Here is a 12,787-nt window from a genome sequence, read left to right on the forward strand (position 1 = left end):
ATTTTTAAAACTACCTTTCACCATGATCATCTCAACCTTACTTTTCGTACTCTTCAAAAAAGATGAAGCTTTCCACGTTGTAGGAGTGACAGGGAAAACTCTTTCCACACACCTGGATAGCTTTTCTATGTTAACCACTGCCCCAAAAAGTAAACTGAAAAATCCAGCAGTTCCTCCGCCAAGGTGTGACTCTGGAGCACATGTGAATGCTGCTCCATTTTGAGAAGGAAGAATCGAAGGCATCTTTCAAACATTCCATTCCCACAGAGCCCTGCTAGGATCTACAGCTTCCAGCACATTCCACCTTGGTCACAGCATACATACTTTACCAGCTCCCACTTCTCACAGGGGAAAGTGAGCAAACATGAACCGGGACCAAAACTTTAAAGTACATCCCTGCATACAAAGTGAAATGCCAGAACAGACTCAAAAAGGAGTCCCTGTGCTCCCGAGTTTGGCCACTCGGACAAGGAAGCAGTGGCAAGACATCTCCCAGCAACCTGCTCACATGCAAGGCTGCTCTCATCCCAACCATTCCCTACAAAGCAGCTGCTCTCCCCACCCTCACATTGAGACCTGAAGCTCCTTTTTTGGGGTGCAATTGCATCTTAGAGTCTTTTCAGACTAAACATCCCTTTGCCCTGAACACATTCCTTCAGATATTAAGTCATACCATGGATTACTAAAGAAAAAGCACCAAAACCCAAAGTGCACCTAGGAAACTGTTGCCTGAATATGCATTTCAGCACAAAGGACACTGCTTGATGGCAGGCTGTGGACAGAGACAACTGCAGCAGCTCTGGACAAATACTAGAAGTTATTTTTCTCCATGCTCCTGGCACCCTTTAAAGCTCTTAATCTTTCTCCCCTGCATGAGCACACTCAGCAACTGAGAAAAAGGAGTATATAACTGGACAAGTGCCAGGAGACATGCCAAAAGAAGTTTCATTAAATTAAATGGCTGAAGTTCTACATGCTGGTCTTAAAGGTAACACAAATACCAGCCTCATTTGCCAGGAACGTATTCCACTGATATAGAAAGAATGAAAAAAGCAATTATGGCAAAGCCAACTGTCAGCACCAAGGGAAAGCTGTCATCTGCTGCTGTCCATTTCTGCTTACAAAACCATTTCTCAGCTGAAATGGCTGGTTCAGGTGAAGCTTTGAAGACAAGCAGTAGAGCACACAAATGCCACAATGCCTAGGAGCTAGTAAATACAAGCTATAGTATACACAAACAGTGCAGATGACTGATAAAAGTAAATAACAATAATGAGATTTTTAAGTGCCCCCAAAAAAGAGTCCAGAGCCCCTAGATGCTCCAGACGTTTTGGCAGAAGGCTTTTCTCACACCTCCACAAGACTCCAGCTGACACTAAAAACACACAGGTCGAAATGTGAACACAGGCAGAGATCTGGCAGAAAGCTGTGGTATTGCAGAAGCCCTGAGACAAGGCCAAGGCACTGAAATAAATCCCTACAGGCTCAAGTGGGACCTATGTGGTGCCTTGGCCCCATGCTAACCTCTGCAGAGGAATGAGTTATACCCACAGCCTCCTGACACGAGAGCCTCCCAGCAGGAACGCGCGAGATCCCGGGCACTGCCACTGGCAGCCACCTACAGCCCAGGGGCCATTTTCTGTCACCCGAGACAGCAGGTGAAGCAATGCCCATGAATGACACCGCTTTCTGCCCGTCTGGGAAGTCATTCTCTGCCCAAGCCTCTGACTGCAAAGCTTTGGGAATCCAGACACCTATTTGGCCTTTCTTTTCCCCATCCTCCTCACACTTACAGCACCCAGAGCAATCCCTGCCAGCTGAGCTCAGACAGGATGGAAAGTTTCTCATGAGCAATGTGAAGAGTCACCTGGCAAAATGCAGTTTGTGACAATACTTCAGAAGTGTGTATAGAATCTTTTTCTGAAGTGTCCACTAGCCACAAAGGAAATTTTTTGTTTTTCAGCTTTGCTCTCAACTTTCAGCTGCCTGTTTTATAGCTGAACAACCTGAAGTGTAGCTGTACCACTGAAACACCAGCCCTCCAATGCACTGCAGTGGGGTGCAAGCACTCAGCTGAGCTCGTGCTCACAGTCCCAGCTCTACACACTCTTAGCAAGGTGGTCAGGTGGATCTCCTGGAGAAGGCACTGGAGATGGTTTGTGTTTGCTGCCATTCCCATGGAGCAATGGGACGGGAGGGCACCCATCCCCCAGCTGGGATGGGCACACGCAGCAGGTTTCTGACCACAGGCTGTCAATGGCTTGGGCTCTAGCTGGAAGTCAGCTGAGGCACTGCGCCCATCCTCATTCATCCCCTAAGGCCAGAAGTTGAAATATGTGGGATGAAAGACTAGAGAGGGACCTTGCCAGCAGTCAGGACATGCACTGGGGGAAGCAGGACTGCTTTGTCCCATTGCTCAGCCCTCAACTGAGCACCGTGTCCCTGTGAACACCTGTGCAGAAGCCTTCTGTGTCTCTCTCCTCTCTCCCCACCGCACTGATACTGCAAGCACACTGGTACTCACTGCTTCTGGAGCAAGTGCTGGTGCTGCTGCTGCTGCTGCTGCCTGTAGGTCTCAATCGTGTGCTGGGGAAGGAACTGCATCAGCTCCAGGGACTCTTTGATCTTCAGTAGCATTTCGTATGTCTCCCGTCCCCTCACCTGGGTCACAGGAAAAGGACAGGGGGTTGGGGGGAAGAAAACCTTTAAAGGACTGCATTTTTAGACCTTATTGATAGTCACCTTAGAAAGCCTTTGATAATGTCAAGTAAACAACCAGAGCAGGATGCAAATAATCTGTTTATACAGTATGCTCACACAATAAAAATGCTAGCTTTGTTCTAGAGGTGCAGCAAATAATGCTGAGGAGTGATAATCTCACACTGCAGGCTGATGAACATCTTGGGGTTGTCATATGGCTCAGCAGGGCTCTATGCCAGCCAAAAGCAACATTCTGATCCAACCTATTTAGACAGAAAATGTCTTTACTTGCCTCAGATGTAAGCAGATCTGGTGCTGAAGCTTACATGCCCTCAGAAAAGACAGCACATAAATTTGGGAGTTGGGTTTGGCTCTCCCTTCTTCTCCAAGCACACCATGATTTGTGATTTAAGCAGCTAAACATGGCTCATGGGAAGGAGCTAAATGGGCAATTAGAGATATTTCTTGCTCTTTCCAAGTCTGTACTTAATACAGCATATTTCACTTCTATCACTGCATTACAACTGCAATACACATAAAAGCCACAGAAGCATCTACCTATCAGTAAGGCAACACCCAGTTTTCTAGAGAAAGGTCATGTGCCACAGACTCAGAAACAGAGGAGGAAACCTAGTTAGATCTCGAAGATAGTGTTTCCACCAGGACAGAGAGATCCCTTGGGATATTCTCATATGCCTTTCATAAACTATTCTTAGCACCTAGTGGGATTTTTAATTTGGAATATGTATTTAAAATTGGTAGTTCATGGAGTTAAAGAAAATAAAAATTATTCTCACACCCCAACCCCATCCTCAGTTCTTTCTGAAGTCTAGGTGAGCCTCAAGTCACCATTAAAGATACTAAACATAGGGAAAATAAAAAGAGAGAGAACTCACTGGCAAGTACAAGAGCTCATCATCTGGAGAACGCCTTTTTTTGATAGATGTCATCTGTATGCCATGAGTTCCTTGTCGAAAAGCTGGAAGAGAAACCCCAAAGGCATCCCATTAAAAAAAAAAAAAAGAAAGGGGGAGAGAGGGAGGAGAGGAACAGACAAAGAAGAAAAAGGCAAGAAGACAGATACAAAAGAGATATGAAGTGCATGACCAGCTCAGATCTGTAGTGCTCTGAAGGGATTTCTGCCTGAGCCACTCCAGAACTGTCCTTGCAGCTCCTGGCTCCTTAAGGCAGACACAATTGCAGATGCTGGCTGGCCGTGTCACCTGGGGAAACACATCAGCCAAGGAGTGCTGGATATATGACAAAACCCTGGCAAGCCACACTTTGAACAAGCACTGGCTCTTTACAGGAAAGTTACAGAAATTTTTAGTATTACAAGGCTCACAAGCTGTTGGTGAATCAGTGATCCTTGAAGGTGAGGCCATTGGCAGGGAGCAGAACTCACTGAGAAAACAAAGCCCTTCTCTAGTCTGCCTCCAGTCATAACCTGTGCCTGCTGTTCAGCCTTCTGCCTTCACTGAGTACAGGGGAAACCAAAGCTGGACTTCCACATCCTGCACGTCCAGTAAGGACTTGGCCCTCTTCAGAGCACAGAGAGGCTGCTTGCCAGGGCATCTGTGATGCACAGCAGGGTTTGTGTGCAGCCTCAGTCTAGATCCCTGTGGCTGGAAGACACCTGCCACAGCACAGAACACTGGCTAGATGAAGCAAAGAGTAACAGCATGACCCCAAACAAGCAGTAAAGGTTCAAAAGGTTAGAGTTCCAGACATACAATTGGAAGGTGGCAAATAAACACCCCCTCCACTCACCACTCACAGGGCTAATCTAACACCAGCAATGCTGCAAGGGAGCCCCCACACCCAGGCTGTCAAACACTGCTTTGTGAACACCAGCTCAATGGCTAGGCTGATTCACCCTGGGAGAAGAGATGCCTAATGCCCTCCTGCCTGCAAGCCCATGCACAGCACCACTCTGTCCCTGTGGCACAAGCACCCAGAGACAGCCCCCTCTGCCATGTGCCCAGCTCTGCAGCTACTTACGGCGCTTCGTACCATCACCATTCTTTGTGCTGTCAGACACTTGCTGCTTGCGGATGCTGTCCTCGTCTGCCTTGCGGTCTCTGCCTGGGCAAGCACAAATACGGGCTTCGAAACATCGGCGGCCCAAGACTTGCCCACTGGGAAGAGAGGGGTGAGGAGAAACGTCAGCTGGCATCTCACACACAGGCCAGCAGCTCTCCTCAACTTCACACCACCCTCTGCACCTTCCATTTCCCAGTCCGGATTTCCCAGGTGCTGGGCAACTCCCAACTGCAAAGATCTAAAAAATATCCTATAGCCCCATGAATTAAGCTGTTCCTAAGGATATGGAATGCTGCCCTAAGTGGAAGAGGAGCCAGAAGGGTTACACTCGTGATGCACAACTTACTCTCTGGTTTCCAGGGTCACAATGATAAGGATCGGGCGGCGGTTCATCCCTCCAACGCAGCTGCTGTTGCACATGAAGTTGTACAAGACTGTGGTGAACTCAGTACCGACCTGGGTGACACAAAGGTGGAAAAGAAGGTGGATGGAAAGCTCTGCATTTTCCAAGCCCTCCTCTTGCATTTCTCAAGCTGGGCTGCAAGTGGACCAGCATGAAATAGGCCCCCAATACAAAGCTTCCTTAAAAGGGACAAGGAGGGTGTTTCACAGCTCCTTTCTGACAGAAAGGAAGAAGGGATTCGTTGTGATGAGGATAGGGAAAGCCCAAGATCCCAACTCCTGTGACCAGGGTTACAACCCCCAACCTTTGCGTGCCAGGATGGCACCAGCTCGAGCTCACAACACACCTGGGGTGGCTCATAGGGGACCAGCACACTCTGCCTCCCAGTGATGGGGTCTTCTACATACTGGGCATGGCTGTTCCCTTCCACTCTGATCAGGTGGCTGGGAGGTGCAATCTGCCCTGCAAAGGCAAAGAGGAAAAAAAACAAGAGACTGTTCAGTGAAGTAAGGTCATGCACAGGGTGGCAAGACCTGCCATCAAGGCAGATGCAGATGGCCTCAGAGGTCCATCAGAGCACACACAGATGCCTCTCAGCCCTTGAAGCATCCCTTCCCAAGATCCCTGCTGCCAGACACCAAAGGCAACACAGGCTTTCCCAAGCTCACTCTGGACACCCGTGGCTAAACTTGAACAAGGGCTTCCCAAGATCCCAGAAGAAGCGAGCCAAAATGTGAACTGAATGGCAGCTAACAGCAGTTCTTCCAGCAGATAACTCCTGCTGGATTTCCACACCAGCTGAAAACCTTTATTTTCCTCCCTCTAATGCATATACATAGCAAATTCCTTCAAGTCTCAATTCCTACTCTTTTTCCTATCAATTGCTAGCCCTCTTCTGCTCCCTTCCATCAGTCTTGATCCTTAAAAAAAAGAATCAAGAAGCAAAAGACATATGCATTTAATTAATGGTCAGCTTGAAAAATCATGCTTGCTTACAGCAGCAGCAGAAGGGAACATGATCTTCTTGGCTCCTAGGCCACTTTCCAACAATTAAAAGCTTCCTTCCTTCAAATTTTCTTCAGTCTTTCTACAACATACAACCAAATTCTGAAGAGAGAAGCCTGCTATGGGTTCATCTCAATAATTTGCTTTGTGTATTAACGGTTCACTTCCTACTCAAAATACAGTCTATTTCTACAGAAATAATTATTTCAGAATAAGAATTTTGGGGTTTTTTTTTTTCTTTCTTAAAACTCTCATCATTGAATGGTGTCAAACCTCAATAAATCCAGTCCTGTCAGAAAAACACTTTTTAATATAAAAAACTGTTCTGAAGAACTGTCTCACTCCACTCTGATTTTACACTCCCAAGTCCTAGCTTATTTCTGGGGCTTGTCTATCTGGCTGCACTGTAACCAGCAATGGGATCCAGACTCCTAAGACATCCTGCTAACTGACACCAACCGGGTTCTTTTACAGTAGGAGATAAATAATGTACGTAGAATAAAACAGATGCTCATCTGAACTTACGTGAACTTAAATGACCAAGGCAAAATGGAACCCAGCCTGTGAGCTTGCAGAAAACCAAAGGACATTTTAAAAACAGCTGCCATTTCACTAACATGAGGAGAAGCAAGTAAAAGATTAAAACATTTGTACTGAACTGGGAGTGCTGCATGTAGAAGAACATTGCCTACAGTTGATGCTGGCACTTAGCATTACCCTGCCAGAGATAAACAGCCCCTCCACGTCTTTGAGGCGTGGATTAAGGACTGGAGATGATATTGCATCCTGTTACTAGATCCCGGTCCCAGCCACATGGAAGCTCATTCCTGAGCACAAGAACAGCTGCTTCTCATTGCAGGAGCAAAAGCAGAGCAGAGAAGGGCTGCCAGAGGGGCAGTGCCTGCCATGGGACAGACATCCATCCGACCTGGGCAGGCACGAGGTTTATTTCAGTGCTTTCCTCCCAAGGACAAGCATGCTCAGTGACAGCTAAAGCATTGATTGCATGATCCTTCCTGCCAAGCACAGGAAATAAAAAGCTGCACAAGGTGTCACAGGGAGGTCTGTTTCCAGAAGATTTGCTCTGAAGCTGCTGTCACATCCCTCAGTGGCTGCTCATCAGCCAAGCAGCTCTGGAGAAGGACTGCCAGCACAGCACTGCCCTCCTTACCCTCGTTGAACTCCCGGCTCAGCTCGTGGTTCGGGCAGCGTTTGACCACTTCAGTGACGTGTTCAGCTTTCTTATAGACTGGCATAGCCCTGATGACAGCTCCCTGAGGCGGTGGGGTCATCACTTTGATCTGGATGGGACACGTCTTGGCGATCTGGCAGTACAGCTTTTTCAGTTCGGTGGAATACTGAATGGGGAACAGAGCAAAAGAGAGTCAGAAGTTCAGCTAGGGATAAAGGCACATCAGGAACATGGGGATGGCTTTCTACACGTAACTGAAAGCACCAGCCACTGGGGCACAGGCACTGCATTTCTTTGTACAACAACCATGCTTCCAGAGAAGTGGCAAAACCCCTAGACCTTTACCTGCTGTAAAACAGCAGAGCATAAATCTACATCCTAGCTTCCCCAAAGGCAAAAATCTTCAGATAAAGAGCGCTTCATTTACTTGAACAAATAAAGCCTTTATTTCTCTTGGGCACACACTCCCTCTTGCGAAGGACACCCAACACCCACCTAACAAAACAGATGCTATTCTTTTCACAGCATCCTGTAATCCTGGAAGCACTCAAAACCACAGACATAAAAGTGTTTCATCCTGTTTTCTAAGAAGCCCTCCTACTCATGCAAAGGGATTAAATAAAAACATCAACCTTGGAACTGAACAGTACTTGAAAACAAGACCGTGATCAATTTGAGAGTTATACCAAATCTGACATTTCAGCCATCTTTTAAAATCATCTCCTACATCTACTGAACATCTCTGTAGTAATCACCTCACTTCTGAACTCAAATCATTACATCCAAAAATGAGGTAAATAAAATCCAGTATTTTGTTTTTCAAAGGCCAGAAGAGTTGAACAGCCCAAAGACTAGCCCAGGGTGACCATAACCTAGAGCATAACCCAGCAGCTGGCTCCAAAAGGGAGGCTGTGACCATGCAACAAGCACTTGGAACAGAACAAGATGCTCTTATTCACTGTGCTAATTTGGAGCATATTAGATTTCTCTTAAGATGTTCCCCACTACAACAGTAAACTAAGCAGCATTTCCATGGAGTGTGTTCACATCTGGAAACCTTAACTCAGCAAAACATCAAGGCTGAAGTAGGTGGGGCTTTTTTTTTTCCAAAATCCCTCACCAAAATAAAGGCATCTGCTTAGCAGGGAGGATGGCAAGGAAAGTCCCAAGTGGTTCAGTACTGTACAACCTAACCCCATTTTCCTGGATAGCTCCCACAAAGGAGACTCTCCAGTCTCCCCTCCTGTATAAGGCTGTTCCAAAACATGGCAGCTTTTTGAGAACCCTGCTCCAGAGCCATTCAGTTTTCTCCTGGTATTCAGACATTTAGGAGTGCAGAGCTCTCCCTGTAACAACCTAACCCACAGGAATTGCTGGCATTTCCCCATCTCCGTGTCCTCAGTTCTTGCAGACAAAGAAAAGTGAAAGCCCCAAGGTGGTTGTTTCCTCACAGGAAAAGGACTCTAGCAGCCATGGGCCAACAGAATCCCATTCCCAGCTGTTCAAACACAGCAGTGACAAGTCCACACTGGTCAGGAGCACCCTGTGGCCAGGGACCCACTGGGATGGGGAGAGCCAGCGCGTGCAAGGGTGGGTGGCAGATGATGCAGCAGGAAAAAGGATTAGCTAGTGATAGTCAGGGATTATTTGCATTTCAGAGTGTACACACTGCTAACACAGGAAAAACCAAACTTGCAAGAGACACTGGGTAGGAGAGAGGGATTAAACATAAGCCAAGCCAGTCCCTTCCCTCCTCACTCAACACCATCCTGCCATGTGGCAGAAAAGATGCTACAGGTATTTCAGATACAAAAAACGATTTCTTTAAAATGCAAAGGCCAAATTGTGCAATGTATTTTTTGTGCCTGCAGGCTACAGATTAAACCCACAAAGGATTTACCCAGCCCGCGGAAACAGGGAACATGCCAAACAATTACAAAAAAAAAGTTGCGAAACACATCTAGATGGTGATTTGTATCATACATCTTTTAAACCTGAAACTCCTTATTGTTTTTTAATTAAAAAGCAATTTCTTACTGAAGGTAAGAGTGAGCTCACCATGTTGTCTTTCCATCTCAAGGGGTAGAAAAAGAATCACTTATATTTAAAAAGGAAGAAAACCTACAAAGCATTGTTTCCTTCAACACATCAGTTTGCTCATAGCACTGTGAAGGTTTCAAGGACAGAAAGCCTCAAAAATCTCAAAAAGCCAACTAATCACTTGGATGCCTTAACATCACTGAAGCATAAAGAATTGGGCACCCAAAGGTGATGGGCTGAAATGCAAGCATAAATATTGAATAGCAGGGGTGCACAGAGGGCATGGCATATGCCAGGAGGCAACGTGTCCAGTGTCTGCAGGCATCCAGAGAATTGAACAAATGGAAGGAGATACACACCCTCAGCCTCCGATCAGGACTCCTGGTGCTGACTGTAATTTTACATATAGTGTCTTCAAAGACAGAAAGCTGGGGTTACAAGAAAGGGGAAAATCAAAAATCACTGCTTGCAGAAGGAATGAGATGTACCCAGCAGGAATACTGAGGCTCGTGATCAAACAGTACAGCCCCTCTGTGAGCAGAGAAAGGGATCTGCTCTTCACCCACCCTTCGGCATCCCAACTGTTGGACCCCTTTGGCTACAACCAGCAAGAAAGGCACTGGACCTACACCCTAAATTCACATTGCTAAATTCACAGAAAGCAAAACAGCCAAGAGCTAATGGGTTATGATGAACAAGCCTATCCAACAAAGAAACAAAGGGCAGACTGAAGAGCTGCAGGTTCTGGCCAACAACTTGAACTTGGCATGTCAGGAGAGGAGGGTAACCAGGAGCCCACCTCTGCCTCAGAGCACAGTCAGGACATGGGAAGATTTAGTGGCAGTGCCCAGCAGAGTCAAAAGAGGCAACAAGGGGCTGAGCTGCCTTTTTGTCACCTGACTGCAAGAGGAGTTCAAGCCTCACAGGCACTGCACAGGGCTTGGGGACATGGCACAGAGCCATGATTTCACATCTACCCCAGGCACAGCCGCCTGTGAGCGTGTAATCACTGAAGGGACAGTAATTTAACACTGGTGTAAATCTGTCCACGGGGTACCTGCTGTCAGACAGAGATGGGCTTGAGTTTCCCACCCCGCCAACTTTGCTGCAACCAGGAGTAACCTGATGCACAGCCATTTACTGGCATAAATAGATGCCAACAACTAGGTCATAGTGACTTCGTCCTGGATCAGTGATAATCGCTACATCCAGAGGAAGACAGGATATTGTATATAGATTTCAAAGCAAAGGCGCTTCAGAAAGAAAACCCGAGGCAGAAGCTGTTTGTGCACTCAGATAGTGCCTGAAAGCAAGGATCACCCTCTTGGCACAGGTGCTGCTCCTCAGTGGTCCCACACCACCTCACCCTGCAGGAGGTGACAGTCCCCCTGCTCACCATTTTGCTGTGAATTGACACTCAACTGTATGAGGGGTAAGATCACGAGCAATTCCCAGAATCCAAAGCATGACTATTAATCAACATACTTGAGCAGAAAAACTAAATTAATCAGGAGTACCAATATAAAAAATGAGTTTGACCAAACAAACAAGTCTATCAGTTAACAAGATGACAACAAACAATATCTAGCAGTAGGAACAAAGCTGTGAGGAGCCTGAGGAGTGCAACACCACTTCCACCAGAGTACAGACCTGAAAGCCATTTAAAATAAAAGAGCTGAGCCTGGAAATGTGTTATCTACTGAAGAGGGAGAGGAAGGAGCTTTGGCTCAGACTTTTCTTTGGAGTTTGATTGTTGCCTGTCAGGAATTTAGCTTTTTGCTTAATAATACATTTTAAAATGAAAGATGCAAACATTCCAGTGCCTGCAGCTCTGCTCTCCCCACCTGCCTGTGCAGACATACTGTGTTACCCACTCCTGGCACCCTGGCTGGTAATTCAGTATCACAATACACACGCTAGCTACCATCAGGCAACACCAGTCTGATTTCTTAGTAAGCCCCTTCTACTGAAGGTGTGTCAACAAAGAGTTGAAAGGCAAAAACAAAACACTTCTTGACTCTCAAATGAAGAATTTTTGTTAGAAAGGACTGCAGTCTCCTGAAAGGAAGTGCTCAATGTAATACAAGCCACAATGGCTTTTTACTGAGTACTCAATTCCTCTGCAAAACTCTGATGCAGTGAAATCCCCCAAACACTACTTTCGAAATCTACCTCTAATATCTATTTTACCATCTGATCCAGCAGAGGGATTATGGCTCCTAAATCTTTAAAAGGAGTGGGGTTCAGTCAGCTCTACAAATGCTGACAGATGTCAGCTTGAAGGTGATCCCAGAGGTTGGCTTAAGGCATTACAGCTCCCTGAGCCCCTCCTGCTCAGATCAACAGGTCTTTCAAATCTTTTGCAAGCTTCTTTCAAGCAGTCATGTTTTAGTTCAACTCAGTTAACTAGATTCATTTTACTTGATGTTTTCAAAGCTGTCAATCAGCTATGCTTTCTCCCCTACCAAGCTAACTCCCTAAGAAGGGGAAAAAAAAGGGGTAAAAAGAGTGGGAATGGAATAGCTACCTGCACCTAAGTATTCACAGGTGAAAACAAGGAGAGTCACAAAGAAATAGAAAATAACTTGAACATGTTTTAATTATTTAGGAGAACAAAAGGCAGTGGGAAGAAAGGAAGCTACCAACTAAGAACAAAAAGTGAAATGTACACAACCACTTTAAACATTTTTGCTATGCTTGACCATAATTTAACTTTTCATTTACAAAATACTGCTGTGAGCGTGTGGGGGCACGTCAAACACACATGTGCACATGCACACACACTCTTAGGAGCCAACTTGTACCCAGAGGACATTCAGTGAAGAGGAGCTGTACCAGGAGTGCTGCACACATGGACATCCCCTTCCAGATTTCACCTTCAGCTCAGCATAACCTTAACCACATGGCTTGTGAGCTGACTTGCTGCAGCTTCAGTTTGAAGTCCTCTGTCTCACCAGGCTGCAAAGAAAAGTGGACAGCTTGCTGCTAGTGGGCATAGCTGGCATTCACACCACGGATGGGCACGGCCAAGGTCCAGTGATACAGATCCACCAGGTGTGGCAACAACCCCCAGCCTCACAGCCCCAGGCACCAGGGAGAGAGGCACTCTGCAAGCATCCCCCACGTGCAAGGGAAGCCATCGTGTGATGCCCCGGAGCACGGGAGCAGGAGGGGATGCTGATGCAGCCCCACCAGTGCTTTGCAGGCATTTACCAAATTTCTCCACCCCGGGGCAAAGGAAAATCCATGTCACACTCTTTTCCCTCTTGAGGACGGGCAGTGAATCACCCAAGGGCGTTCGCCTTCGCAAAGACTTAAACTTCATTTTCCCCTGGGGCTCTTCTGCCCCCTCCCCGTCCCCGCCGCCTCTCCAGGCGCTCACGAACGGTGCTGATGAGTTATTA

General features: G+C 46.7%; 1 protein-coding gene across 8 annotated transcripts in view; it reads right to left on the minus strand.

Annotated features, from left to right (window-relative positions):
* The window catches only part of TP63 (tumor protein p63), a 103,124-nt gene that overhangs the window by 14,603 nt on the left and 75,734 nt on the right, over positions 1-12,787 (minus strand). For 6 of the 8 annotated variants that reach the window (XM_038146156.1, XM_038146160.1, XM_038146164.1 and 3 more), the window contains 6 exons: positions 7,323-7,509; positions 5,493-5,608; positions 5,090-5,199; positions 4,702-4,838; positions 3,597-3,679; positions 2,525-2,661 (listed from right to left, as the gene is read on the minus strand). In XM_038146156.1, the coding sequence (XP_038002084.1) occupies positions 2,525-2,661; positions 3,597-3,679; positions 4,702-4,838; positions 5,090-5,199; positions 5,493-5,608; positions 7,323-7,509 (770 nt within the window). The remainder of the gene's footprint in view (positions 1-2,524; positions 2,662-3,596; positions 3,680-4,701; positions 4,839-5,089; positions 5,200-5,492; positions 5,609-7,322; positions 7,510-12,787) is intronic. The other 2 variants (XM_038146157.1, XM_038146159.1) reach the window with 1 other exon arrangement.

The sequence above is a fragment of the Motacilla alba genome, chromosome 9, assembly GCF_015832195.1.
Source record: "Motacilla alba alba isolate MOTALB_02 chromosome 9, Motacilla_alba_V1.0_pri, whole genome shotgun sequence".
Lineage (NCBI taxonomy): Eukaryota > Metazoa > Chordata > Aves > Passeriformes > Motacillidae > Motacilla > Motacilla alba.